Genomic DNA, 26,195 nt, shown 5'->3' with positions numbered 1-26,195 from the left:
TATTTTCAGATTTGATTTATAATTCATTTGTTTTGCTTTGTGTAATTGATATTTGCAATAGTTCCAGCAATATTTATTAAGGATTAAGGGTAGGTTTTCGGGCTGCGGAAAGAATTAATGTAATTATAATATATTCTTATGGGGAAATCCAGCTCGACATACGACCATTTCGACTTTCAAACAAGGTCCTGGAACGAATTCAATTCATTTGTAAAGGTACAACTGTACATTATATTCAAATAACTAAACCCGCCAGAACGTAACAAAGAGATGTAAACAAGTAAGAGTTTAAGAGGATGGTAAAGATGGAGGATGCTAAAGCTAATGCTAACGCAAATGCTAAGCTAACGCTACGAGTTACATTTAGAGTGTAAAGATCACTCAGCAAACACTTATAAAAGGCTAAACCAACATGGCACAGTCTCTCATGCAAGATAAAAAAATCTTTCAATATACTTGGTATTTCTGGGTGCACTCATGTGAAGTGACCTCAGGTGGAGCTTTGCACAGGGGTCTGTTCTCCTAGTTGTACTGCCTGCTTAAGAAAGTGATGCAACAGGCTATGAATTTAAGTTGTCAACATAAATTGTTGGGTAGATTTTGGTGTACTCGCGTAAAAAATGTAAACATGAATTGAAGTGTATCATGTCGAGTTCAGTTTCTACTCGAAGGAGTTTGCATCATGTCATTTATAAATGAACCTCCTACTGTACATGACTGCAAAGAACATGATGTTGGACATAGAATCTAAACTGTCAATGTTTTTTCTTCAGTGGGCAAACGGACACGTTCTAGCAAAAATACATGAATTTAGTTTTTTTTTTTTTTAAAAATGAACAGTAAAGGGAATGCCCTGAAGTTCAGCAACTTCTACAAATCCTACCAGAAGACAAAATGATTTAAAAGACATTTAAAAAATGGTTTTGGCAATCTGAGTCAAATTTAAGAAGATATAGAGAACCACTAAAAGTGAAAATCGACACTCTGGAAGGTTAATCTAAAAATATCACAGATGTGATTTCCTCTGTTCTTACTTTAAAACTAACGTGCTGATGTTCTCTCAGCCATGTCCTCGTTATTCCTCCGAATTATTAGATCGCAAGCTCACGCTGAGATGCCAAAAAAAAAAGTAAAACATTGCTGAAGAATGCTGTTTTTCCACCAGATGATATCTTTCTGCCGATAGGGAGGCAGCTGGAACACTCTAAATGAGTAAAGGCGTATTTCGCAAACTTGACGACTCAGAAAAACAAGTCTAGTTTTGAAACTATAAGGACTCTGCAACCTAAGCGACCTTTGATATCAGCTATCAGTCAAAATCCCTAGAGTTCTTCGTTTTGCGTCGGAGAAATAACGCCAGGCTTTCAAAACAGCAGATTTTGTACACTCAAAGAGCTGACCCTTGACTTGAACTACTGTAATTGTCTTGTGTCACAAATAAAAAAGGTTGCAGCGTATAGTTTGGAAGAACAATACATCCTGATCTAAGGTCAGTTGTTTCAGCTCACTGTACTAAAATAAATACAAGTGCCAAAAAATTTGGTGCCAAAAATAGCTAAAAATCCTATTTCAGTGTTGAAAACCATAGGTTTACCACAGAATAGTGTGAAGAACCTTAGTCGTCTTGTGATGATGTAATCAAAACATAGCAAGAAGCAACACGCTGGCCGACTGTCTTGCTAACACTTTTGGAGGTATCCAAATGGCGGTTAGCTGTGAGCCAGTAGTGTTAGCGAGACAGCGTTAGCCAGCATGTTGCTTCTCACTGGGTTTTGATGGCATAACCACAAGCGGACTAAGGTTTTTCAAACTATTCAGTGGTAAACGTTCAGTCTTCAACACTGAAAACTGAAATAGTATTTTTAGCTATTTTCGGCTGATGGCTTTTCAGTAGCGGTGCAATGGTTTGCGGTTCAAAGCCGAACCGTACGGTTCGCCCTGTACGGTTCAATACGCCTTTATGAACCACGCCTTTTTGGTTTTGCAATTAATGTATTCCGAACACTTGTGGAATGAATTGATCGAGCTCTGTGTGCCTGTGTGTGACGTGAAGCACCGCTGTGGAGAAATTCCCGCCCCGCAAGTAAATGTCGGATCGCTGTCAAGCACCTGTGTAATAGATGCCGAGTAACGCCCTCTCTCGCTTACGAGTAGAGATGTCCCGATCGATCGGGATCGGGTCCGATCACGTCATTTTCAAAGTATCGGAATCGGCAAAAAAAAATTGGCCATGCCTTATATATTTTTTAATTAAATCGTTTCTAATTGTATTTAACGTTACAGACATAATATGTTACACTCATCCAGAGTCTTTAGTTTAGGCTTAAGGTAGGGTTATCAAATTTATCCCGATAACGGCAGTAATTAATTTTTTAAAAAATGAATCACGTTAAAATATTTAACGCAATTAATGCATGCGCTGCACGACCCACTCACGCATTATCGCGCTCAGTCTGTAATGGCGCCGCTTTACCTACATAGAGAGATAAAAGGCAGCGTAAAATGAGTAGAGTGAATTTTTGCAGCCTTTGGAGCCTTTTTTTAATTGGCTAAAGCCTTACAATCCCTCTCCCTACGATTAGAAATATCATGGGAAGCAATGTGGGGAAGCAAGGTAGCAATTGATCTTTTTCTTAACACCTTAAGTTATTTCCCAACGCAGAGAAGATATATCAATTGGTAGCACTACGCACAGTCATGGTTCCACTTCCCATCATGCATTTGGGCATGGCTACAGTATCATTTACTGAAAGCTCAACAAATACACTAGATGGCAATATTTAGTCACAATTTACAAAGTCACAAGTCTTTCTATCCGTGGATCCCTCTCACAGAAAGAATGTTAATAATGTAAATGCCATCTTGAGGATTTATTGTCATAATAAAAAAATACAGTACTTATGTACTGCATGTTGAATGTATATATTCGTCCGAGTTTTATTCATTTTTTTCTTAATGCATTGCCAAAATGTATATGATCGGGAAAAATTTTCGGGAATGATGGGAATTGAATCGGGAGCAAAAAAAAAGCAATCGGATTGGGAAATATCGGGATCGACAGATACTCAAACTAAAACGATAGGGATCGGGAGCATAAAAACATGTTCGGAACAACCCTACTTACGAGTGAAGTGAAAGTGAAACAAGAAAGAAAACAAAATAGCTATGGTGAGCAGAGGAGTGGAGAGACCAAATTTTGAGGAAGCACCGGCTTCTTTCAAATCTGCGGTGTGGCAACATTTTGGTTTCCCCATGGACTACCATGCGGAGGGAGAGAAAATATTGAAAAAAAAAATTGCAAGCATTGCTCAGCGCTTGTTCCCCATGCTAATGGCAACACTTTTATAACATGACTCCGGCACCTCAGACGGTGTTCTGACGAATGGCAGTACACCGGCATCACCCACAGGTATCACTTTCTCAGGGTAGGACAACCCCGAAGATGACACCAGTGAAAACACACGGCGGGCTTCGTTAATTTATTTGCAACGCTTGACCCGCGTTACATTGTTCCCTCGCGAACATATTTCTCCAACAACGTAATCCCCGACATTTATGAAATGGCACGGAAAGCCATCGAACATGATTTTGCTAAAGTACATAGTTTTGCCCTGACCACTGATAGTTGGAAGTTGGAAGTCCCGTGCTACAGTGTGCTACCACCTAACTGTGACGGTCCACTATAATTCATACCTGTCAAGTTGTACGGTCTCGTCGTAATTTGTACAGGTGAGCACTCATTTTAAAATGTTTACGCCATACGTTACGTTCAAAATCTGCAGGTTTTTCGTGCATTACGTTTTTTTTTCATCCGTTCGGATTTGGTCCGAGACAATGTTCGTTAATACGTTGGTTGAATGACGCGAGAAAAGTCAGAGACACGGAGAGGGAAGAGTGTTTGTTGAGACGCTGTAGCAAATGCGATGCTAGGCTAGGTGGCTCCAATATTTCCTGACTTAGCCGACAGCATACAATCTACGCCTAGATATCTCATGCATATAGAACTACATGCGAAATGACAGATTCGGTAGCGTTAGTAAACAGCCACCATTTTAGAGCAGTAAACTTCTCAGAAAGGCTCTCTTGTAGTAAACTTTACGAGCGAACCTAAGCAACTTTTTATCTAAAATACTCCTAAATCGGCAAAATCTTGACTTGAGTCTATCTTTATAGGATGAAACAGTTTTAAATTTTTCACATGTCGAAAGTAGACAGAAGGGAACTAATGCAAAAACGGGAGCAATTCTATCACCTTTAACGGTTGATTCACAGCATTAAATGACCTCCAAACATAGCAAAGGTAAGTATGTTTTTGGGTTTTTTTCAACATTTGTATGAATCGCCGATCTATCGCTATGCGCTACTATTCTATCGCTAAATTCTGTTTCATTTTTAGTCAAATATCTTCCATGTTCTCACTTCTGTTGTCATATCTATGAAAACGATGCACTGATTGGCTGAGAGAGCGTGCATGGCAGCAACCTCAAACACGAGTCACACCCGGCACTTTGCAATCTGTTTGTTCATGCTGTCGTGTACTTTATTTTTCATTCAAGCATGAGTCATACTGTGAGCAAACGTGATTTATTTATTTCCCCGTGTTACCCCGGCACTGTCACTGCATGCGGGCAACGTTCAAGATCACAACTTCAAGCAACGTTCACTCACACCAGATATGCCACCAGTAGAAGACCGAATCTAACAAAATGGCATGCTCAAAGTTGACCAAGAGAAGAAAAGTGGACAACGAAAATCGCCATTTCAATGAGGAATGCAAGTACTGCAAGTGCTCTGATAAAAAGTGAAAATGTGAAACGCCATTATGTTAAAGAGCACAGCTCTTTTGAAGATGTTTCCTCCTAAATAAGAATTGAGAAGGCAATAAATTAACAGGCTGAAGCAGTCATATCAAGAGTCAAACAAGGTTATTGTTAAATCTATGACACAACAACAAATTGCAACGGAGTGCATCTCACCTTTGACCTGCATTGTACTTGACCGACATTAATAAGCTGCCTGTATGAAAAAAAATAATTGTGGACCTTCAAGATTTGTTTTTGAGGACCCCTGTTCTAGGCTGTGACGGTACACGCAGGGTGTCCTTGGAAGCTAAAGTACAGCGCGGACGCTATTTAAAATCAACAATGGCAAGATGACAGACGATTAGCCATGGCCAAATGTTGTCATGCTGCGCAAAGGAGTTGAATTTGATACACAGAATCAGGCTCCAATGTGGTGATTGTGTTTTACATGCTGCTGCTAAACGTACTGTGTAAGAGCGAATGGCTGAGACAGGCGGAGCCTCTCGGGGCTGCCGTTTTGTGAGTGTCGCTCTCCTGGAAGTGGCAAAAATTTGACAGTCCAAAAAGTCACGAAAGTGAGAGTGATTACGCACCTGTGTGACTTGGAGTAGCACCCGGTTCCCTTTGGTGGTTTCATTTTCCCCTATGCATTTTTTATATACTCCAGTTCGCACAGCATTGAGAGTCGGGAGGAGCGACTCCGCCGCTTGCTGAATGGCGACTTAATGTGCTATGCTACATTCGGGTTTTTAATTTATTATTTTTTTTATTCGAATCTACGCGCGTACAAACTTCTGCTTCACAAAGCAGTAAGTTGCAAAAAGTTGACACATAGATGTAGTTATATTATCATTGCAAAATAAAAACAGTAATAATGCTATGCTACATTACATGCGGTGTCACAGCACCATACTGTGACGCTCCACGCTTTCTCCCCTCCCAGGAGGGGGGTATTTCCTCTTCTATTTTTGCAATCATTGAGTGCACCTTTCGTCCACGTGATGCTACTCGGAAAGTTTGATTGGCGAAGTGTGGATGCTGAACTTTCTCAACAACTCATTTGCAAGTGTTGTTGCGAGGTACCTCTCCAACTGGACGCTAGTCCTCTTGGTCTAGTTTGAAAGCGCCCTAATAAATACACTTCTTTCTTTGATAGTGAAAAAATTAAAATCCCTGAATCTATCGGGACTACCGATGTACTCTGCTATCTAATTCAACAACCTGCTAGCAAGTATCATCCAAAATCCCTAGAGTTTCTATTTTTACAGAGAGCTAGCTGGCAATTTATAATTAGTAATAATAATAAATAAAAATGTTATGGAAGACTAGGCTGGAGGAAACTCAAGAAATAAAAAGTGCAAGCTTTAACTGAATCTTATCAAAATAAATGTCCTCTCGGGAGTAGTCTAGCTGTGCGCATAGCAGTCATGGCATTGAATCGACTCAACAGTCCATTCGCAATCACTCCGCAACTGACTAGACAATGAGCTAAGGTGCAGTCTGCCTTTTGCCCTAAATCAACTGGGATTGCCTCTCGCCCCGACACCCTTGACAAATCCAAAGCCTTTGCCAAGGAAATCTAAGCAGCAATTTAACCTGGAGAAAAAAAACTTGAAAAATGCAATTCTAGACTGACCGAGGACCTCTTTGGGTTCCCATCCAAGCCAAAGTGCCAAATCAAAAGTCAAATCAAGACATTATCTATGACCACTTAGAGTACAGTAGTTCATATAGCGGGCTTGTGTTTGTCTGGCTGAGTTTTAATTTATTCTTGTTTACTGCACTCTCCCCCACTCGCACACCGTAAATGATTGACAAACAATAGTGTATTGCCCGTTTTGTCTTATGTCTGCTGTCAGGCAAAACAGATCGAAAAAGGTGAGCTTTATGGACAAAATCCTGTACCTTGAGCCTTTAACAAGACAAATATTGTCGAAGACCATTGGTAGTGCAGCTATTCACATGGTATTGAACAAAAGTCTTGAGGACCTCTATGAAAACAGACCTAAAATATGTTGTCAAAGTGAGCATTTAACAAGAAGAATTTATAGGATAATGGTTCACATAGCATACAATTTAGGTTAAGGAAAATTAGTGTTGAGGAACTCCAGGGACCAAACTTCTGGAAATCAAAGTAAGTCTTTAAAGAGGAAAACCTCCTCTCCAAGGATATTAGTAGTGTTTTATTCACATACTCTAGCTGTCATTGAATTTGATCTATTCACGATCACCCTGCAAATCATTCTTGACCAAGCCACTGTGCGGTCTGTATTTTGGCTTAAATGAGACCAATGCATCTAAAGAACTGTCTGAAGTCAGCTGATGTGGAATTTGTCAGTTTGGGAGCAGACTGGCCTAGAGGAGCTTCGGACAACTTCAAACTAGAACTCCTGCAACTGCCATTGGATGGCTTCACATTCAATGGCTCATTCACTGGCTACCAATATGCCTGTAGAGTATACTGTAGTTTGCTTTTTGTCAAGTCAACTGACATCTGAATTAAAGCAAGTTTGGGAAAGACAAATTCAGAAGAACTCCAGGGACAAAACCTCAAACTGTAAGTCAAAGTAAGCCTTTCCCAACTTCCTCTTGAAGGCCACTGGTATAGTCATTGACATGGCAGCCTATTATTTGGATTTATTCACACGTTACGGTTTCTAATCATCCTGCAGTTGCTAAGTAATCCAAGATGGAGTCTGACTCAATCAATTCTCACAATGTACAATCACTGATGGACGAGCAACAAGTTCAGTGTACTGTATATTCCATTTGCTGAGAATTGTGGACTGGTTATTTTATTTTATTTTTATTCAAACCTTCAATTATTATTTTTTTCTTGTGTGGTGAGTCAGCGACTGCAAAGTCTGGAGATGATAAAACAAAAAGGATGGGAATATGTGGTGTGCACGGAATTGTAATAACACAACAGGTGAGCCACAATTTTTACTGCAGTTTTCCGCAACTACCGTAATTTTCGGACTATAAGCCATTACTTTTTTTCCCTCATTTTGAATCCTGTGGCTTATAGTCCACTGTGGCTTATTTGTTGATTTATTTGGGTTAATAGTACCACTTTATTTGACAGCGGCGTCATAAGACTGTCATAATTATGACATGACACTATCATTGGCATTAAGGAATGCTTATGACACATGTCATTAAGTATCATCCGGCAAATTATGTCACTAACTCCATTTATTACCAGCTCAGAGGTTTTACATCCATTCAAAAGTGAGATCATTTCCCGGATGACACAAAATGTCATAAGCATTAACCCTTAAATACCTGCAACATGAAGCAATTATCAGAGAATCCCAAAATTTGAAAAATAAGGTCCTAATAAAACCTTTTTTTCAAATTGTAAAAAGAAAAGTTGAAATGAACATGTGTAATAAGCGCTCTAATATCTATAACCCTTGCTAAATCCTATTTTTTTTCCTCATGGAACCTGCAGATGCATGTGTTGACTTGCATCCATCATTTTTTTTCAAAAAGAAATGTCAAAATTCTGAATTAGTCTCAAAATCATGAAATTTTAGGTGTATCAAATGTGATACATTTGAGAATAAAGGGTTAATTAATGCTCCTGGCAGTGTCATATCAAAATTATGATCGTCTTATGACAGTCTTATGTCGCCACTGTCAAATGTGTTACCAAAATACCATAACTAGCGATTAATGAAACAACTGGAACAGTAACTGAAGAAATATTTAGCGCAGAACATGAATTTTGATTGTTATTTACATATGTAGTGCATGCTAGGAGGCATGTTGGACAGTGTTGACAGCATGTGGCTTGCCTGGCTCTGACAGACTATTCTCCCTGTATTTTTCAAACACTGAGAGAAATAGTCTGGGAACCATCCCATTAACGGCCTCTCGAGCAGGTACAAAATCAATCGACAAATCAGATTCGTTTATTTGCGTGACGTGTTCTTAATGAGCAACGTCACTCTTGCGCGTCGAAAGTCGTCTCCACAACACAGATGGTCAACGGGAGAGCCGAGAATATGTTCCAATCCACGGTAAAATCAGTTTTAATTTACCAAAAACTCATCGACACGAGTCACTGACAACAGTCTGTCTCGCGCTAGCCATGTTGAATAAACTCCGCTCTCTTCGTATGTTTACTTCCGCGCGCAAGTCCCTCGTCCTTCCCTTGTCAGTTTACTAACGTCACGTCTGCCCGTCGCTGATTGGTCCACTCCGCTGTCTGTTTGCTGTGGCTTGCTCCGCCCTGGAAATTGTATCCGCTTGAATGGTGGCCAGACTCAATAGCTGGAACAGCGGTGAGTCTGGTGTACCAGGCAAGCATGTGGCAGCAGAGGTTGACTGCCCAAGGGAGCAATGATGACCAAATGAAGCTTGTTGAAGCAATGATGCTTTGCAGCTAATTGGTTCAAAGCTTCATGGTGGTCATGACAGTGTGATGTCATAATTATGCTGGTCTTATGATAGTCATATGACGCCGCTGTCAAATAAAATGTTACCGGTTATTATCTTTTGGTGTAAATATCCCATTATAAATTGAGGACAGCTGTGGCTTATAGTGCAGCTTATTTATGAACAAATGCTGTTTTCATGTCAAATTTGGTGGGTGGCGGCTTATAAACACGTGCACCTTATAGTATAAAAAGTACGGTATGTGGATGAATCCAGTACTGTAGGTGGCATTCTGGACAACTTCTGAATATGAAACACCTTAAAACTGTTAAAGTAGCAGTTGATTCTGTTCTAATTGGGTGCTAAAAGAAGTGACGTAATCAATAATTAACTGTCAAATTTGCAGTAAGAGAGGAAGAAAGCACATTTAGACTCCATGTGACATATTTTGTGGTGGCATCAGAAGAAGCCAAATAGAGCACATTTGTAGATGTAATCTTACATTGAAAGCAGCTAAAACAGATGCTTTCACTTGCTTGTAATTTAAAGGAGAAAAAAAAAACTTTTTCAGAAGCAGGATCTGTTGGCACGGATCAGGAGTCATTTTACCTAATTTGACTGCCGGGGTGGGGGTGGGTGGGGGGTCAAAGTGAAAGAAGATCTAAAGTAGACGGTAGATGTTAGCTTGACTGGCTAACTTGGCCAGGTCACTTCTGTTCTTATTGTATATCCTTGAATACTTATAGAGTATTCTTGTCATTAATTTGTACTTAAACAAGAAGTAACTTAAAATTTAATGGCAACAAAGCAGCAGTTTTATGAGGAAAAGCTGTTAGCCGTAATACTACAATAGTGGTAGCATCATTGTATTAGCATATAATGGTACAAATATGACAAAAATAGCATTTTCATGGTAATAAATGTTTTTTTTTTTTTTTTTTTTTTTTTTTAGGATAAAAGTTTCTATTTTTAATAATGACTTCTACCATACATAAACAGGACATAACACTGGTAGTGTAGCACATCTTGCTAGGTTTCAAGTGAAATAGCACAGGTGTTAAAAATAGGTGGGTAATGTCTCATTCGGTCGTGGCGCGGGTGGTAGCTCGAGTTGTCCTGGGACCGAAGTGTCACCGGTTCAATTCCCAGCTATGACTGCCACCTGTCGAAGTGCCTTTGGGCAAGACACCGAACCCTAATTTGACCCCAGTGGGTTGGCAGCGCCGAGCATGGCATCAGCACCATTGTGTGAATGTGTGCTAATGTAAAGCGCTTTGAGCATTGTAACAATGTAGATAAATGTGCTATATAAATACTCTCCATTTACCATTCATGAACTCCTTAAGTGCCATTGACGACGATAGACGTCCAATCACGTGGTTTTAAAAAAAAAAAATTTCAAACTAATTTAGTTTGTCACGAGTAGACTTCCAATCTATTTGAACTGGGAGAGCTGGCAACGAATGAATGAATTCAATTTTTATGTACGGTAAATTTAGGAAAACCAAGTACGGAATGTTGCATGGTGGTCACTTGTTTTCAAGCTGTGCATCGAAGCAACAAACACCACGATGCATGATATCCACATCTGACACTAAGGAATGTTCTTTAATACTAACATGTCCTCCCTTGTCCTTGTGATATCTCGCACTCCTACATCTTCCTCACTTTAGGAAATACAAGTTGCTCTGACCAGTAGTTCGGATCATCCTCGCCAAGCAGGAGCAACAATAAATGCCAATCAAGTGCGACTCTGTCCTCCACTCACAGGTATTCAGAGATAATCTGGGTTCTAACACATTATTATTTAACAAGAAAACATTTAAATACATGATTAGATATTACCACAATAGTGTTATGATATGACATTTTTGAGAAAGATAAGACTGAATCTTGGAAGGGTAATTGTAGATTAAGAAAAAAAATTGTAAAACTTTTTAGCTTATAATACAGGGTTGATATACAGGTAGTCCCCAAGTTACGACGTACTTGCCTCACACAATTTCGACTTTACGACGCCGGAGTTTCGTCCGCTATTTTGTCTCCAGTCGTTTTTTTTTTGTTGTTGTTATTTTTTTAGTCCCATAAACAGTACCTTATTGTACCTCACAGTATCTTATTGTACCTCACAGTATCTTATTTTTTACTTTACTTTAAGCAATTGGCAATTGTGCTTTTTGAATCATTTTACCTCCTTCACTTCTGACAATTTGTAAAGCTGTAACACACATATGTACACTTGTGTTCAAAACAACACACATTTTAACAATGAAACATTTGACACAAAACAATTGCTGTCCGAACGTCCATCTGGTAGATCAATATGTTGATTTTGTAGATTAAATTAGCCTAATTTGCCTAACAAAAGTCCGCTATCTTAAATGCTACAAATGCTAACACATTTACAATTGTCATAGCAAATTACTAGAGCTGGGAATCTTTGGGCACCTAACGATTCGATTACGATTACAATTCAGAGGCTCCGATTCATGATAAAACGATTATTGATGCACCTCCCTCCTTTTTTTTTTTTTTTTTAAATTTTTTTTTAAAAATGTTTTTTACATTAGTTCCAAAATTGTTCAAAAATACTCTCAGGCTAAACCAAACTACTATTTCAGTATCAAGTTAACATATAGCAGTAAACAAATATACAAAAATAACAGTACATAAAAAACTCCAGTCCCCATTCTGTATCAGCAGCTTTAAACTACATTCAATTAATTTAATGTTGTGAATCAACCGTTAAAGTTGTTAAAATTGCTCCTGTTATTCCATAATTTCCCTTTTGTCTACTTTCGACATGTGAAAGTTTTAAAACTATTTTAAAGATAGATTCAAGTCAATATTTTACCGATTTAGGAGTATTTTAGATAAAAAGTTAATTAGGTGCGCTTGGAAGGTTCGCTACAACAGCCTTGCAGGGACGTGTACTGCTTTAAGATGGCGGCCGTTTACTAACGCCCGCATCTAGCTTTTTGTAGGTGTGCTGCTAACGCTACCGAATCTATATTGCATCTAGTCCTATATAAATGATATCTACCGTAACTTTATGTGGATGTACTTTGTAGCAGCTTTTCGGCAGCAGTCAGGCATGTTGTTGTGTTTTTTTTATCTCGTGGCATGAGTTGAGCTAGAGCCATGAGTTCAGCATTGGCATTACCCGAGGGGCCGGGTAATGAGAAGCATGATGTTTACCTATTCTCGCTCCGTTCCTCATTGACCACGCTGCGCGCTGAGTGTGTTGTACTTCCGCTTTACTTGGCATATTTCAATAATCGGAATTTGAATGTTTGTGAATCGTTCTCGAATCTTCCACGGCCGAATCGCGAATTATCTAAGAATCGGAAATTTTGCACACCTCTACAAATTACCCACACATAACTCCGCAAATTGTAGCTCTAAACTTAATTACAAATTCAAACAGAAACATATATTAGCTGAAACAACTTACAGCCAGCCTGATGTGGGCCAAACAAGAGCGCAGCTATCCTTAATCGATGTCAGACGACTGAGTCTGCTGAGGCGACAGTCCAGCCAAACCCGAAGCTGCCACAAGAGGGCAGTGTATCCTCCATCATTAAACAAAATAGAATACTTTTTGACTTTTTGGGTGGTTATTTTGAGATTTAAGAGTACTTAAAGGGTTAATTCCGACTTACACGGAAATTCGGGTTATGTCGCCAGCGTAGGAGCGGAACTCGCTCGTAACCCGGGGACCAACTGTACTGTAATACAGTGAAACATCTGAATCTCTTTACCGTTTGTTTAATCAATTAGCATTGCTACATTGCATTGTTACCATTTTTTTCCCAAATAACTCAGAATTACTTTGATGCTCAATTTTAAATCTGATGCATGTATTGGAAAATAAAGTTAGCAAATTCAGGCTCGGAAAATTAACAAAAATCAATCCATTAATATTAAACTACATACAGTACGCATATACCAAGAGGGAGCGTTGAAATACATATCTGCCTCAGTTAGCATGAATATCTTCGCCAACTGTTGTATAAATAAAAATGTACTATGTTCCAAGATATTCAGTTCTAATCATACTGTAGCGCAGCTAATTTCTCAGTTCTTTCCCTAAGCTCTACATAAATCACAAGGCAAAAATGACTAAAGGCAATTACCGTGTTTTTATTACTGATTAATTGTGATGATTTCAATTACTTATTCCATGTTTGATGGAAAGCGAGGATAATTTACTATTCTGACCTCATCCTCAACCTTCTTCGTTTTCTTCTAAATCCTGCTTCGCCATTCAGATCAGTCAAACTTTCAACTCTGCAGGAGAACTCAATTTCCCAACACTTTTGTGTGCTTTTACCTGACAGGTCACACTTGTGCTTGCCAGGATAGAAAACACATGTTTACTTCCTTGCTTTTGACACGTACAGAGTTTCAAGGCAGGCACGTTTTGGTGTTTAATACAGATTGTCAGGATTTATTGCGTTTCAACAGTGGTGAAGATTTGTTCCACAATTTCACACACACACACAAAAGATGTGTACAATAGTGAAAGTAAACGAAAGCTGGAATGTTACAAGTAAAAAGACAAGAAATATTTTTTATGAGGTAACACTATCGTATCATGTCTATAAAAATCCCCCTGGAGAATAAAGTTGTCCTCTTCGAGAATTAGATCATAATTTGAAAGGAACATAGCATAGTATAAGTCAAAGTATTTTAAGAAAACAAACTATTTTTAAAAAATGTACTGTAGTAGTAAGTATAAATGCACGGTTGTGAGGAAATAAGTCACTGTTAAAAGAAATAAGTTACATTTTTAAACTAAGTAGTTTTACTGATATTAGTCAAATCATGGTGTAATTTTAAAATACAGTGGTACCTCTAATTACAGGCGTTTCTACAAACGCAATTTTCACGTTACAACACACCTACTGTAAACTGGGAAAATATTACAAAAAGGCAAAAATAAAGTATGGGCTGCTGCTTGCAGCTGCCAGAGTTTACTGAACGTAACATACTTATAGCTGCTCGGCCACTGGCTATTGCCTAGCATCTTCCTGGCATCCAATTGGCTAAAAGAGACCTCAACGTATGTGTATATCCCAGCATCCTTTTCATTCGCTCCTCGGGCCATGAGGTGTTCTGGCAGTTTTACGCAAGTGTATTAATTTTTATTCTTTACTCTGTTTTTTACATTATGCACATTTTATGTTCTTTGTGCAATAATGTAATTGTAACATGGATTTGGTACATGTTTTGTTGCATTTTTGCTAGCGATATGACCGAAAATTCGGTGCCGAAAATAGCTAGAATTGCATTTTCAGATTTCGGTTAAAAAACCCAAAGCTTACCACCGAATAGTGTGAAGAACCGTAGTCCTCTTGTGATTACGTAATCAAAACACGCTGTCTCGCTAACACTACTGGCTCGAAGTATCAAGAATATATAAAAGGTTAAATCAAGGAAAATAAAATAAATTTGCTTCACTTCACACAAACGTCCAGTGGGGCAAATAAGTATTTAGTCAACCAGTAATTATGGAAAGTTCTCCCACTTGACAATATTAGAGAGGCCTGTAATTGTCAACATGGGTAAACCTCAACCATGAGAGACAGAATGTGGGGAAAAAAATAAAACAGAAAATCACATTGTTTGATTTTTAAGCAATTTATTTGCAAATAGTGGAAAATAAGTATTTGGTTAATACCAAAAGTTCATCTCAATACTTTGTTATGTAACCTTTGTTGGCAATAACGAAGGCCAAACGTTTTCTGTAACTCTTCACAAACTTTTCCCACACTGTTGCTGGTATTTTGGCCCATTCCTCCATGCAGATCTCCTCTAGAGCATAGATGTTTTGGGGCTGTAGTTGGGCAACACAGACTTTCAACTCCCTTCACAGATTTTCTATAGCTGGGGTCCCCAAACTTTTTCCTATGAGGGCGACATAACTTTTCCCTTCTCTGGTGAGGGGCCGGGGTCAGTTTGCAACAGAAAAGGTGTGACGATTGCAGGAGTGCCTAAAAGTAAAAATTTATTGTTTTTCAGAAAGTCACAATCAAATAACCCTTTCTGGATTCTTCATGGAACAAAAGTAAATAAAATTTAAAAAATAATAACAACAATATAATACAATATAATATAATATATAGGGCTGTCAAAATTATCGCGGTAACGGGCGGTAATTAATTTTTTAAAATTAATCACGTTAAAATATTTGACGCATTTAACGCACATACCCCGCTCAAACAGATTTAAATGACAGCACAGTGTCATGTGCACTTGTTACTTGTGTTTTTGGGTGTTTTGTCGCCCTCTGCTGGCGCTTGGGTGCGATTGATTTTATGGGTTTCAGCACCATTGTGTAATTATTGACATCAACAATGGTGAGCTAAGAGTTTATTTTTTGATTGAAAGTTTTACAAATTTTATTAAAACGAAAACAGTTTTAATTTACAATTTCTATAACTTGTACTAACATTTATCTTTTAAGAACTACACGTCTTTCTATCCATGGATCGCTTTAACAGTTAATAATGTTATTGCTATCTTGTTGATTTATTGTTATAATTAACAAATACAGTACTTATGTACTGTACGTTGAATATATACTGTATATCCGTCTTCTGTCTTATCTTTCCATTCAAACAATAATTTACAGAAAAATATGGCATATTTTATAGATGGTTTGAATTGCGATTAATTACGATTAATTCATTTTTAAGCTGTGATTAACTCGATTAAAATTTTTAATCGTTTAACAGCCCTAATAATAAATATAATATAATATAATATAATATAATAAATAATAATAACACTATTAATTAAATCGATAGTAACCAAATAACCCTCTCTGGGTTCTTCACAGAAAAAAAGCCAGGAAATAAATAACACTATTGTTCAAGGGGCCGGACCAAATGTGGAGGCGGGTCGTATCCGGCCCGCGGGCCGTAGTTTAGGGACCCCTGTTCTATGGTGTTGAGATCTGGAGACTGGCTAGGCCACTCCAGCACCTTGAAATGCTTCTTACGAAGCCACTCCTTTGTTGCCCTGCTGTGTGTTTGGGATCATTGTCATGCTGAAAGACCCAGCCACGTCTCATCTTCAATGCTCTTGCTGATAGAAGGAGATTTTCACTCAAAATCTCTCGAGACATAGCCCTATTCATTCTTTCTTTTACACAGATCAGTCGTCCAGGTCCCTTTGCAGAAAAACAGCCCTAAAGCATGATGTTTCCACCCCCATGCGTCACAGTGGGTATGGTGTTCTTCGGATGCAATTCAGTATTCTTTCTCCTCCAAACACAAGAACCTGTGTTTCTACCAAAAAAGTTCTATTTTGCTTTCATCTGACCATAACACATTCTCCCAGTTCTCTTCTGGATCATCCAAATGCTCTCTAACGAACCGCAGACGGGCCTGGACGTGTACTTTCTTCAGCAGGGGGACATGTCTGGCAGTGCAGGATTTGAGTCCCTGGCGGCGCATTGTGTTACTGATAGTAGCCTTTGTTACTGTGGTCCCAGCTCTCTGTAGGTCATTCACTCGGTCCCCCCGTGTGGTTCTGGGATTTTTGCTCACCGTTCTTGTTATCATTTTGACGCCACGGGGTGAGATCTTGCATGGAGCCCCAGATCGAGGGAGATTATCAGTGGTCTTGTATGTTTTCCATTTTCTAATAATTGCTCCCACAATTGATTTCTTTACACCAAGCGTTTTACCTATTGCAGATTCAGTCTTCCCAGCCTGGTGCAAGTCATCAATTTTGTCCCTGGTGTCCTTCGACAGCTCTTTGGTCTTGGCCATCGTGGAGTTTGGAGTGTGACTGATTGAGATTGTGGACAAGTGTCTTTTATACCGATAATGAGTTAAAACAGGTGCCTTTAATACAGGTAATGAGCGGAGCCAAGTTAGACCTCTTTGACAGCCAGAAAACCTGCTTGTTTGTAGGTTACCAAATCCTCATTTTCCACTCTAATTTGGAAATAAATTCTTTAAAAATCAAACAATTTGATTTTCTGTTTTTTTTTTCACTTTCTGTCTCTCATGGTTGAATTGTACCCATGTTGACAATTACAGGCCTCTCTAATCTTTTCAAGTAGGAGAACTTGCACAATTGGTGGTTGACTAAATACTTATTTGCCCCACTGTGCATCGAGATCTCATTTAGCTTGGCAATTGGAGGCGTGAGAGCCATTTTCGATTGTCTCATGCTTCCAAGAACGCGCATTTCGCAAGGTTTCATCGGCCGTGACGTGTGTGTCTACATCCACCGAACAGAATTTTATAACGACACCAGCACCTCTGCTATAGGACGCGTTCAGAATTTGCTAAAAAACGCTCACTGCTACCGGGAATGCACCCTCCCATGAGGTTTCCGAATCGGCACCTTTCAAACTAAATGTATCTGTATTTTTCAGCCTTCGGCCAAGTGTTTCCAATACTCGGTTTTTGGTTTCGGACAAGAATTTTGCTTTCGGTACAACCTTAATTTTTAAGCTTCATAAAAGATTCATGTCTGAGCGGGGGCTTGGAACGGATTTGGGCATTTACATAGAAAACGCGTCTCTACTTAAAAGAATTTTCAGGTTACGAGACTACTTCCAGGACAAATTACAGGTACATCTGTATAAGTAAATACAGAATGTTTTAAGAATAATGTCACATAATAACTGACTGGTAAAGTTAAGATTTTCTGGGAATATAGTTGTAAATTGAGAAAAACAAAGTCCTAATATGCTTTGACACTGCAGACACTTAGGTTTTAAGATGTTTGATCGTAATAGAGCAAAAGGCTTTATTGGATTTGAACTGTCATACGTTTGACTTTTCCTAGGCTCTGTTTCAATGTCACAATGGTGAGAAAGGCCGCCAGCCGGTGTAAATGCTTTTCAGGCATCTCAGATTGGCATGATTGCCGTGTCTACATCTGCTCAAAGGGATGTTGGGAAACAATCTGGACTTCTTCCATCATCCTCTCCTTAGCTACATTAGTAGCGCAAAAAAACACAACATATTTCAGTAATTCATTATGCTGTCGTTAAACATACCTGACAAATAGTTCCAGATGTGTTTAAAAAAAAACAACAACAATTTAATCGACCATTTTTTTCTTTTACCATGAAGCTGCCTCGTTTAAAAAATGACGAAAAACCTGTTATTTCCTACGATTGCTTCAAACAACGACTTTAATGAAAGGTTTTGCAGTTAATGCGCAGAGTGAATTGACTTTTGATGAAAATAACAGTTAGCATACACTAAGAGGAGGGATTGCGTACAATAAAAAGCTTTGAAACAGCAGAATTATTTTTAAAAACAACATTGCAACCGCTGCACATGCCGCACATTAATTATGCTGCAGCTGTAGAGTGGAAAGAATCTTTTATGGGGAAGTCTTTTTACAGGCCGGGCAAAGCCAACATCGTACACGCAATAAATCAGTGCAATCATCCTTTTCGCGCGCCTCCGCTGAAGAGGAGTTATAAACAAAGATTATAAATGTGTCCTTTTTTTTGGTTCCCGCCATTGTTGCTTAGCACAGGGGGAATCTGGCCTTTGTCTTGGCGTAGACGACGGGGGGACGCTGAAACGGATTCAACAATGCGAGCGCGGCTGATGAAATCCGGTGGTTATTTTAGCGACTACGTGGCCCTTTGCTATGCTACGTTAACTAGCTAAGCAGAAGCTTCACCCTTAGAAGATATATTATCATTTCATCATTTCAAATGTTAAAAAATGTTAACATTTGACCTGATTAATTTCATTTCAAAAACCTTGAAATAGTGGGAATACGGCAATCCTCAACTCTAACCTTCTGACTTTAGAATAAAACACGTTCAGCAGGTTGCATCATTAGGGTTAGCGCTTAGCATCCATTGCTAGTGCAGTGGTTTACAATCAAATACTCTGTGTAGAGGTGAATGAAGCTTCAATTGTACAAGATATACAGTAATTCACAAGTACTGTACTTCTTAAGCATTTGCTTTGCTAAGCTTTATAACTTGGCTCCACAGTAAATTTTTTAAAAAATCCTGAAAGACAAGACTCTTGGCCCTGTATATTCAGGGTATCTGGGAGTGTTCTTAGAGGGGTTAGATTGCCGTGGGCCTCCATCTAGAGCGGAAAATTAATTCTAAACTCGAAAAATTAGCATTGAATATGCCAATTTTCACTTTTTCACCCCAGAGACGCCAGGCTCGATAAATTCATCCATGGAGAACCCTGATTTTGAGGTTTTAAATGTGTTGATTTATCAAACTTCAGCCCCAGCAACCCAGCACAAGTAGTATGCCCAGCAATAGCCAACTGCTAGTAATGTTTAAAGGTTAAAGGGAACCACGGATAGAAAGACTTGTAGTTCTCAAAAGATAAACGTTAATATAATTTGAAATTATAAAAAAAAAAAAAAAAAAATCGTTTTTGTACAGTTTGAGAAATTAGTTTTACTAGTATGTCGCCATTGTTGTTGATGTCGCAAGGCGGTGACGTCACTAGGCTACACTGCCGGGCTTCCAGAGTATGACTAGCGACATATACATGTCATCTATTCAGCCCTTTAAATTTGAACTCAAGAGGAACATTAATGAGCCGGACAGCACTGTCGATATTTCACGTAACGAGCAGCAAAAGCAAAATTAACAGGAAAGATGGGATGAGACAAGAGTAGAACAAAACCGGTGTTCTGCTAAACTGTGCTACACTGGCGAAACGTCCTGAAGGAGGCGAATTTGACACCCAAAGTATTACCATGTGCTTTAAGCTTGTTTTGTTTAGATGCATAAAGGCAGAACATACTAAAGATGCCTCATGAATATTTGATATTACTACGTTTTAAAGGTGGTTTAAATACGCTATGTGACTAATGTGGTCAACAGATCAACAATCTCTCAATCAATCAATTTCTTGTTGTTGTTTGTGTTTCTTTTCTTTTCTTCTGTTCGCCCATAACCCCTTCCTGTTCGCTGCTTTGTCGTAATAAACGAGGTATGTTGAATGATCACAATAGGAATATGTCATACTCTCAATGTGAAACATTAAAACTGTTCAGGCAAACCAGACACATAGACTTCCATTCTCCATGTCAAACAGTTGAACAGGACAGGTTTTAAAAAAAAAAAAAAATCAGATCAACAATCTGCTTTAAAGCTACCACAAGAAAACACAATACTTGAAAGTATGAGAGGGAAACACATGCAAAACGTATTTTGAGGCAATGAAAAGATAATAAAAGACTCAATAAAAACGCAAATAGCAAGTACTCAGCGCTTTTAACCGATGTGCGCAAGTGTTGGACGTCACGCCACATAAAAAACCAAGGCAAGCAACGAAGGGTTCGAGAATACAAACCGTCAAATAGCAGCAAGTCAATACCTCGGCAACCTGCCTAGGATCGGTTTAAAGACACTGCTGATAAGCTGGAATTGGATGCGGGTACGACGTCGGGAACTCATCCCACACATCTGTAACAAAACCGTCTGACCAGCAGCAGAATGTGACAAAATCATGTCAGTCGTCATGCTAGCTTCGCTTGCTAGCGAGCACAGCTATTCTCCCAGTCCAGGCCAACTACGTCATCACCCCGAGCGTCCATTGCGCGCATAACACAGGGCGCCCTCCGGAGGTCAACAAATTTACTAAATATTATAGATTTTTAAATCAATGGCTATATTTTATGTGTTTCTAATAACATATTTGAGTACAGGAGAACAATTGTGGCTTATTAGAGCCTACAAGTATTTACGTCTGAGGTTCCCTTTAAAATATCTCTGCCAACAGCTTGGCCGGTTGTCTGGAGGGGCCCGCAAAAAGGTTTCCACTTGCACCCCACCACCCTGATCATCTTGAGGGCCCTACGAAAGTGAGGAAGGGTACACGAATAATTGTTCATTAGTAGCACCCCCACATTCCCCGTTGGACGGTCCACTCGAGGGGTCCCGTTGATGCTGATCGCCCCAGGTCCTACTCACATTTGTTCCGCCACTGGTACACACCATACAGTGGGGCAAATAAGTATTTAGTCAACCACTAATTGTGCAAGTTCTCCCACTTGAAAATATTAATTTTCTGTAATTGTCAGCATAGGTAAACCTCAACCAGGAGAGACAGACTGTGGAAAAAAAACAGAAAATCAAATGATTTTTAAAGAATTTATTTGCAAATCATGGTGGAAAATAAGTATTTGGTCAATACCAAACGTTCATCTCAATACTTTGTTATGTACCCTTTGTTGGCAACAACGGAGGCCAAACGTTTTCTGTAACTTCACAAGCTTTTCACACACTGTTGCTGGTATTTTGGCCCATTCCTCCATGCAGATCTCCTCTAGAGCAGTGATGTTTTGGGGCTGTCATTGGGCAACACGGACTTTCAATTCCCTTCACAGATTTTCTATGGGGTTGAGATCTGGAGACTGGCTAGGCCACTCCAGGACCTTGAAATGCTTCTTACGAAGCCACTCTTTTGTTGCCCTTGCTGTGTGTTTGGGATCATTTTCATGCAGAAATACCCACCCACTTCTCATCTTCAATGCCCTTGCTGATGGAAGGCGATTTTCACTTAAAATCTCTCGATACATGGCCCCATTTACTCTTTCCTTTACACAGATCAGTCGTCTTGATCCCTTTGCAGAAAAACAGCCCCAAAGCATGATGTTTCCACCCCCATGCTTCACAGTGGGTATGGTGCTCTTCGGATGCAATTCAGTATTCTTTCTCCTCCAAACACGAGAACCTGTGTTTCTACCAAAAAGTTGTATTTTGGTTTCATCTGACCATAACGCATTCTCCCAGTCCTCTTCTGGATCATCCAAATGCTCTCTAGCAAACCGCAGACGGGCCTGGACGTGTACTGGCTTCAGCAGGGGGGCACGTCTGGCAGTGCAGGATTTGAGTGTCTTGCGGCGCATTGTGTTACTGATAGTAGCCTTTGTTACTGTGGTCCCAGCTCTCTCTAGGTCAATCACTAGGTCCCCCCGTGTGGTTCTGGGATTTTTTCATTTTGACGCCATGGGGTGAGATCTTGCATGGAGCCGCAGATCGAAGGAGATTATCAGTGGTCTTGCATGTCTTCCATTTTGTAATAATTGCTCCCACAGTTGATTTCTTTACACCAAGCGTTTTACCTATTGCAGATTCAGTCTTCCCAGCCTGGTGCAGGTTTACAATTCTGTCTCTAGTGTCCTTCGACAGCTTCTTGTTCTTGGCCATAGTGGAGTTTGGAGTGTGACTGACTAAGGGCCCGTTTACATGGTGACTCTCCGAGAATACGAACAATTTCAAATTTGCATTTGCATGTGCGTCTCCATTTGAACAATGTCGCAATTCCGCATGAAAACGATGTAGTATTCATGCCAGGCTCTAGGGGGCAGTGCAGATTTACTGGGCGACAGACACTTTGACCCCAAGCTCCCTCATCCCGGAAAAAAATATGCCCGCCCACTCGAAGCAATGTCATTTTTCTTTTGTTCAAAAAGGCACAAAAATTTAAAAGTTCAACACATTCAATTAAAAATATTAGTAAAACAGTAAATTAAAGCCAACATTCCGCCATAGTTGCTGTTTTTAATGTCTAGTAGCACCGCTGCGCACGCCCAATGTGACGTGTATGAGTGCTGACGTCAACAGCGCGGTCTCGCGCCGCAGCAGCCTTTGATATCTATGCCGAGGAAGCCCCCCCTCAACCCCACGCAATCGGATTCTTCCACTTTGGAGGCAGGATTCAGAATTTTTCGTCTTCGCCGACACTATATGCATGCGAGGCAAGTCCGCAACACAGTCATTGCGTCTTTGTGTCGCAGAGTCGCCATGTAAACGGCCCCTGAGATTGTGGACAGGTGTCTTTTCTACCAATAATGAGTTAAAACACTCGTTAGACCTCGTTAGAAGAAGTTAGACCTCTTTGACAGACAGAAATCTTGCTTGTTTGTAGGTGACCAAATACTTATTTTACACTCTAATTTGGAAATAAATTATTTAAAAACCAAACAATGTGATTTTCTTTTTTTCCCCCCACATTCTGTCTCTCATGGTTGAGGTTTACCCATGTTGACAATTACAGGCCTCTCTAATCTTTTCAAGTAGGAGAACTTGCACAATTGGTGGTTGACTAAATACTTATTTGCCCCACTGTATATTGTGGTTTACAGGTTATCATTAGATAGGACTACAGTTGAAAACCAAAAACTAACCACTAAATAAACAGTTAAAAAAAACTAATCACAAGCAAAATGCCAAGCCAACACTTATTTTTTTTTTTTTTATATGTGGGAAAATAACATCACTCAGTGCCTTCTTACTTGGCAAACTGGAGCGTAACAGTCACATCATTTGCGCTACTAAAACGTTTATATTGCAGTTAAAAGCAATTGTAGACCAAAAGCCTGGCACGGTTTTTCACAGCCTCTTTGTTAAGCCAAAAATTCGAACGAAGAGCCAGGGAAAATACCAACAGAGTAACATGCAGTTCTGTCACAATCGATTGAAAACACCAACATGATGGGAAGTTGGCCCTTTGATAAAAGATGTGGCTTATGATTGTTGAAAATTTAGCAGCCGAGACGACCTGCTAAAACAAATCTGACATGAATTTATAAGCTCACCTCCCACTTTTATTTCTTTGAAAAATGTAGGAATTCCTGCTGATTGTTGTGCAGAAGAACCGCTAGCTGTGTTTTTAATCAAAAAGACGGACAGACAAGACTTTTGGGTATAAGGGGAAACGTCTGTTGTTTTTGTTTTTAATTTGCTTGTTGCGAGATTATACATTAAGTTTACTTTACAATAGGGGTGGGAACCTCTGGGTACCTCACAATATGATATGAATTTAGATACAAGGCTCATGATAATGATCTTATTATATGGTGATATAAAAATTATCGATACATAGGTCAGGAAATCATTCTAGTACATTCTACAAAACAACTAATAAACAGAAAAACAAGCTATTTTCATCCTTCTGCTGTGAATTACAATGAGTTTATCACTAGTAGACGTCTAATGCATTGACGTTGGAGCGTGGGAACACTCGTTCATTCGCTGCCATGTTTGTAATGTACTGTATCCATGACAACCATGTTTCCCGAATGCCATTAGGATGCCTTTTTACTTGCGACTTAAATTTGATCAAAACTAGAGTTGCCCGATATTATAGGAAAGCATATTAAAATGATATCGGATAATATCGACATCAGTTTTTGATGATCAGTTTTGGGGTAATATGCATGTTGCCTTCAAAGTGAATGTAGACGAATTCTGCTTTTGTGCAAGGGCTGGTCACAGTTTAAGACATTAGTTATGCTTATTGACCATTAGATGTCTCCAAAGTAAGATGTTTGAGATTTGTTATTTGAGCATTCATGGTGCAAAAATTAAATGGACAATAAGTGATTGAAAAATTATGAATATGTTAAGTCTACAACCGCTCATATCAGTATTGGTTTGTATTAGTGTCGGATTTTTGGAAAATCGGGAAATCGGATAAAAAGTCATTATCAGACAACTCTAATCATAACGCATTCGGTAGAAACAACTTTTCATTAATTTTTGGGGGTGAAAGCTAAAAAGTTGAGAGGGATTCGATTTAAACTTTTATTACATTTTAAGCTCAGTTTTTAATCATTAACATTTCAACGAAAATTTGCTTAAGACTTTTGGGTAGAATGGCTTTAATTTCACCATCACCTGTTTGTTTATTATGCTCTCCTATATATCTATCCATCTATCGATCAATCTATCTAAAGCACAAATACTCTCAATGGTTTCCATTTACTTTTCAATTTTGTTGCTATTCAATTTGCATAACAGACAGAAATTAGCCGAGAACAAAGAAGCAATTCATTTGAGTAAAACATAAACGATGTTGCCAGAATAAACAAGTAGTGCAGTAACGATTGATCGATTAACTCGAGTATTCGATTAGAAAAAAAGATTCGAATTAAATTTTGCTGCTTCGAGTATTCATTTTAATTAAAGTGGCAAAGTATTGGTTTGTTTTGAAAGTGTTTGCATTTTTTTGCTGAATCCAGCTGCTCCCTGTTAAGACCAACATAAGTTGTTGTTTTTTTAGTTAATGTTTTTTAATGCATTCGTGAAGTAGTTTCTAGGTATATTTAGCCTTTTTTTGTGGGAATATGTGTCCGAACCATTTGTTAAGAGCATTGTAAAAAAAAAAAAAAATGTTTTAAGTGTTTTATAGCATTTAAGCTAGCGGACTTTTGCTATGTAAGTTAGCCCATTGTTCTTTTGTTGTACATACATCCTCATTTTTACATTTTTTATACCGTTTGAGGCACAGCTCAGGTATTTTAATTTTTTTATGTTCCTTATCCGATTACTCGAGTATTCGAACTAACAAGTTCATCGATTAATCGACTACTAAAATAATCGATAGCTGCAGCCCTACAAACAAGACATGCCTTTTTAATGGTTTCACTTGCATTACCATGGAAACCATCCTGGTACACCCTAGATTATTATTCTGTCCCCAAGCAAATATTTATATAAATATCATCACTCACATTCACAAAACTTGGGTCTTCAATGGACGCTACAGCAACTTGCAGAAGGAAATCAGAGTACCCAGAGAAAACCCACACAAGTATAACATGCAAACTCCACTTAAAGGTGACAATTCCAAAACTTAGGGGGCCTTTTTGCAAAGTGCTTGATCAATTATCAATTATCTATTTGTCTAATGTCAATCTCTGTACTGGAATTTGACAATTTCAGAAGCATCCAATAGGATTCCCTGACTGAAACTGTGGCTTGCTGTAAACTCCATTAAAATAAAAAATGCATTTCTTGTTAGGAGTGTAAACTGTATCATATGATTGATGATGCTGAACACAGTTTATGTGTATTTATTAAAATTACCGTAATTGTAATAATTTGAGCCAAGAGTAGACTTACCTGTAGCATGTTGCAACTTCTCCACTCGATTTGACGCAAGAGTACTTAGTGGTCGATATGTTGTTTTCTGAGCACTCCTCACTGTTAATGTCAAAGTAATATTTTAAAAAAGGACTAAAAAGTAACGTGGC

The 26,195-nt window shown here is 38.9% G+C and overlaps 1 protein-coding gene across 4 annotated transcripts in view; it reads right to left on the bottom strand.

Moving 5' to 3' along the window:
• The window catches only part of ccbe1 (collagen and calcium binding EGF domains 1), an 83,114-nt gene that overhangs the window by 43,399 nt on the left and 13,520 nt on the right, over window positions 1-26,195 (bottom strand). For all 4 annotated transcript variants that reach the window (XM_057818111.1, XM_057818112.1, XM_057818110.1 and 1 more), the window contains one exon: window positions 26,065-26,145. In XM_057818111.1, coding sequence (XP_057674094.1) covers window positions 26,065-26,145 — 81 coding nt within the window. The remainder of the gene's footprint in view (window positions 1-26,064; window positions 26,146-26,195) is intronic.

Source organism: Corythoichthys intestinalis, chromosome 17 (assembly GCF_030265065.1).
Source record: "Corythoichthys intestinalis isolate RoL2023-P3 chromosome 17, ASM3026506v1, whole genome shotgun sequence".
NCBI lineage: Eukaryota > Metazoa > Chordata > Actinopteri > Syngnathiformes > Syngnathidae > Corythoichthys > Corythoichthys intestinalis.
Note: the sequence above shows the minus strand (reverse complement) of the source record. Positions and strands in the feature narration are given on the sequence as shown.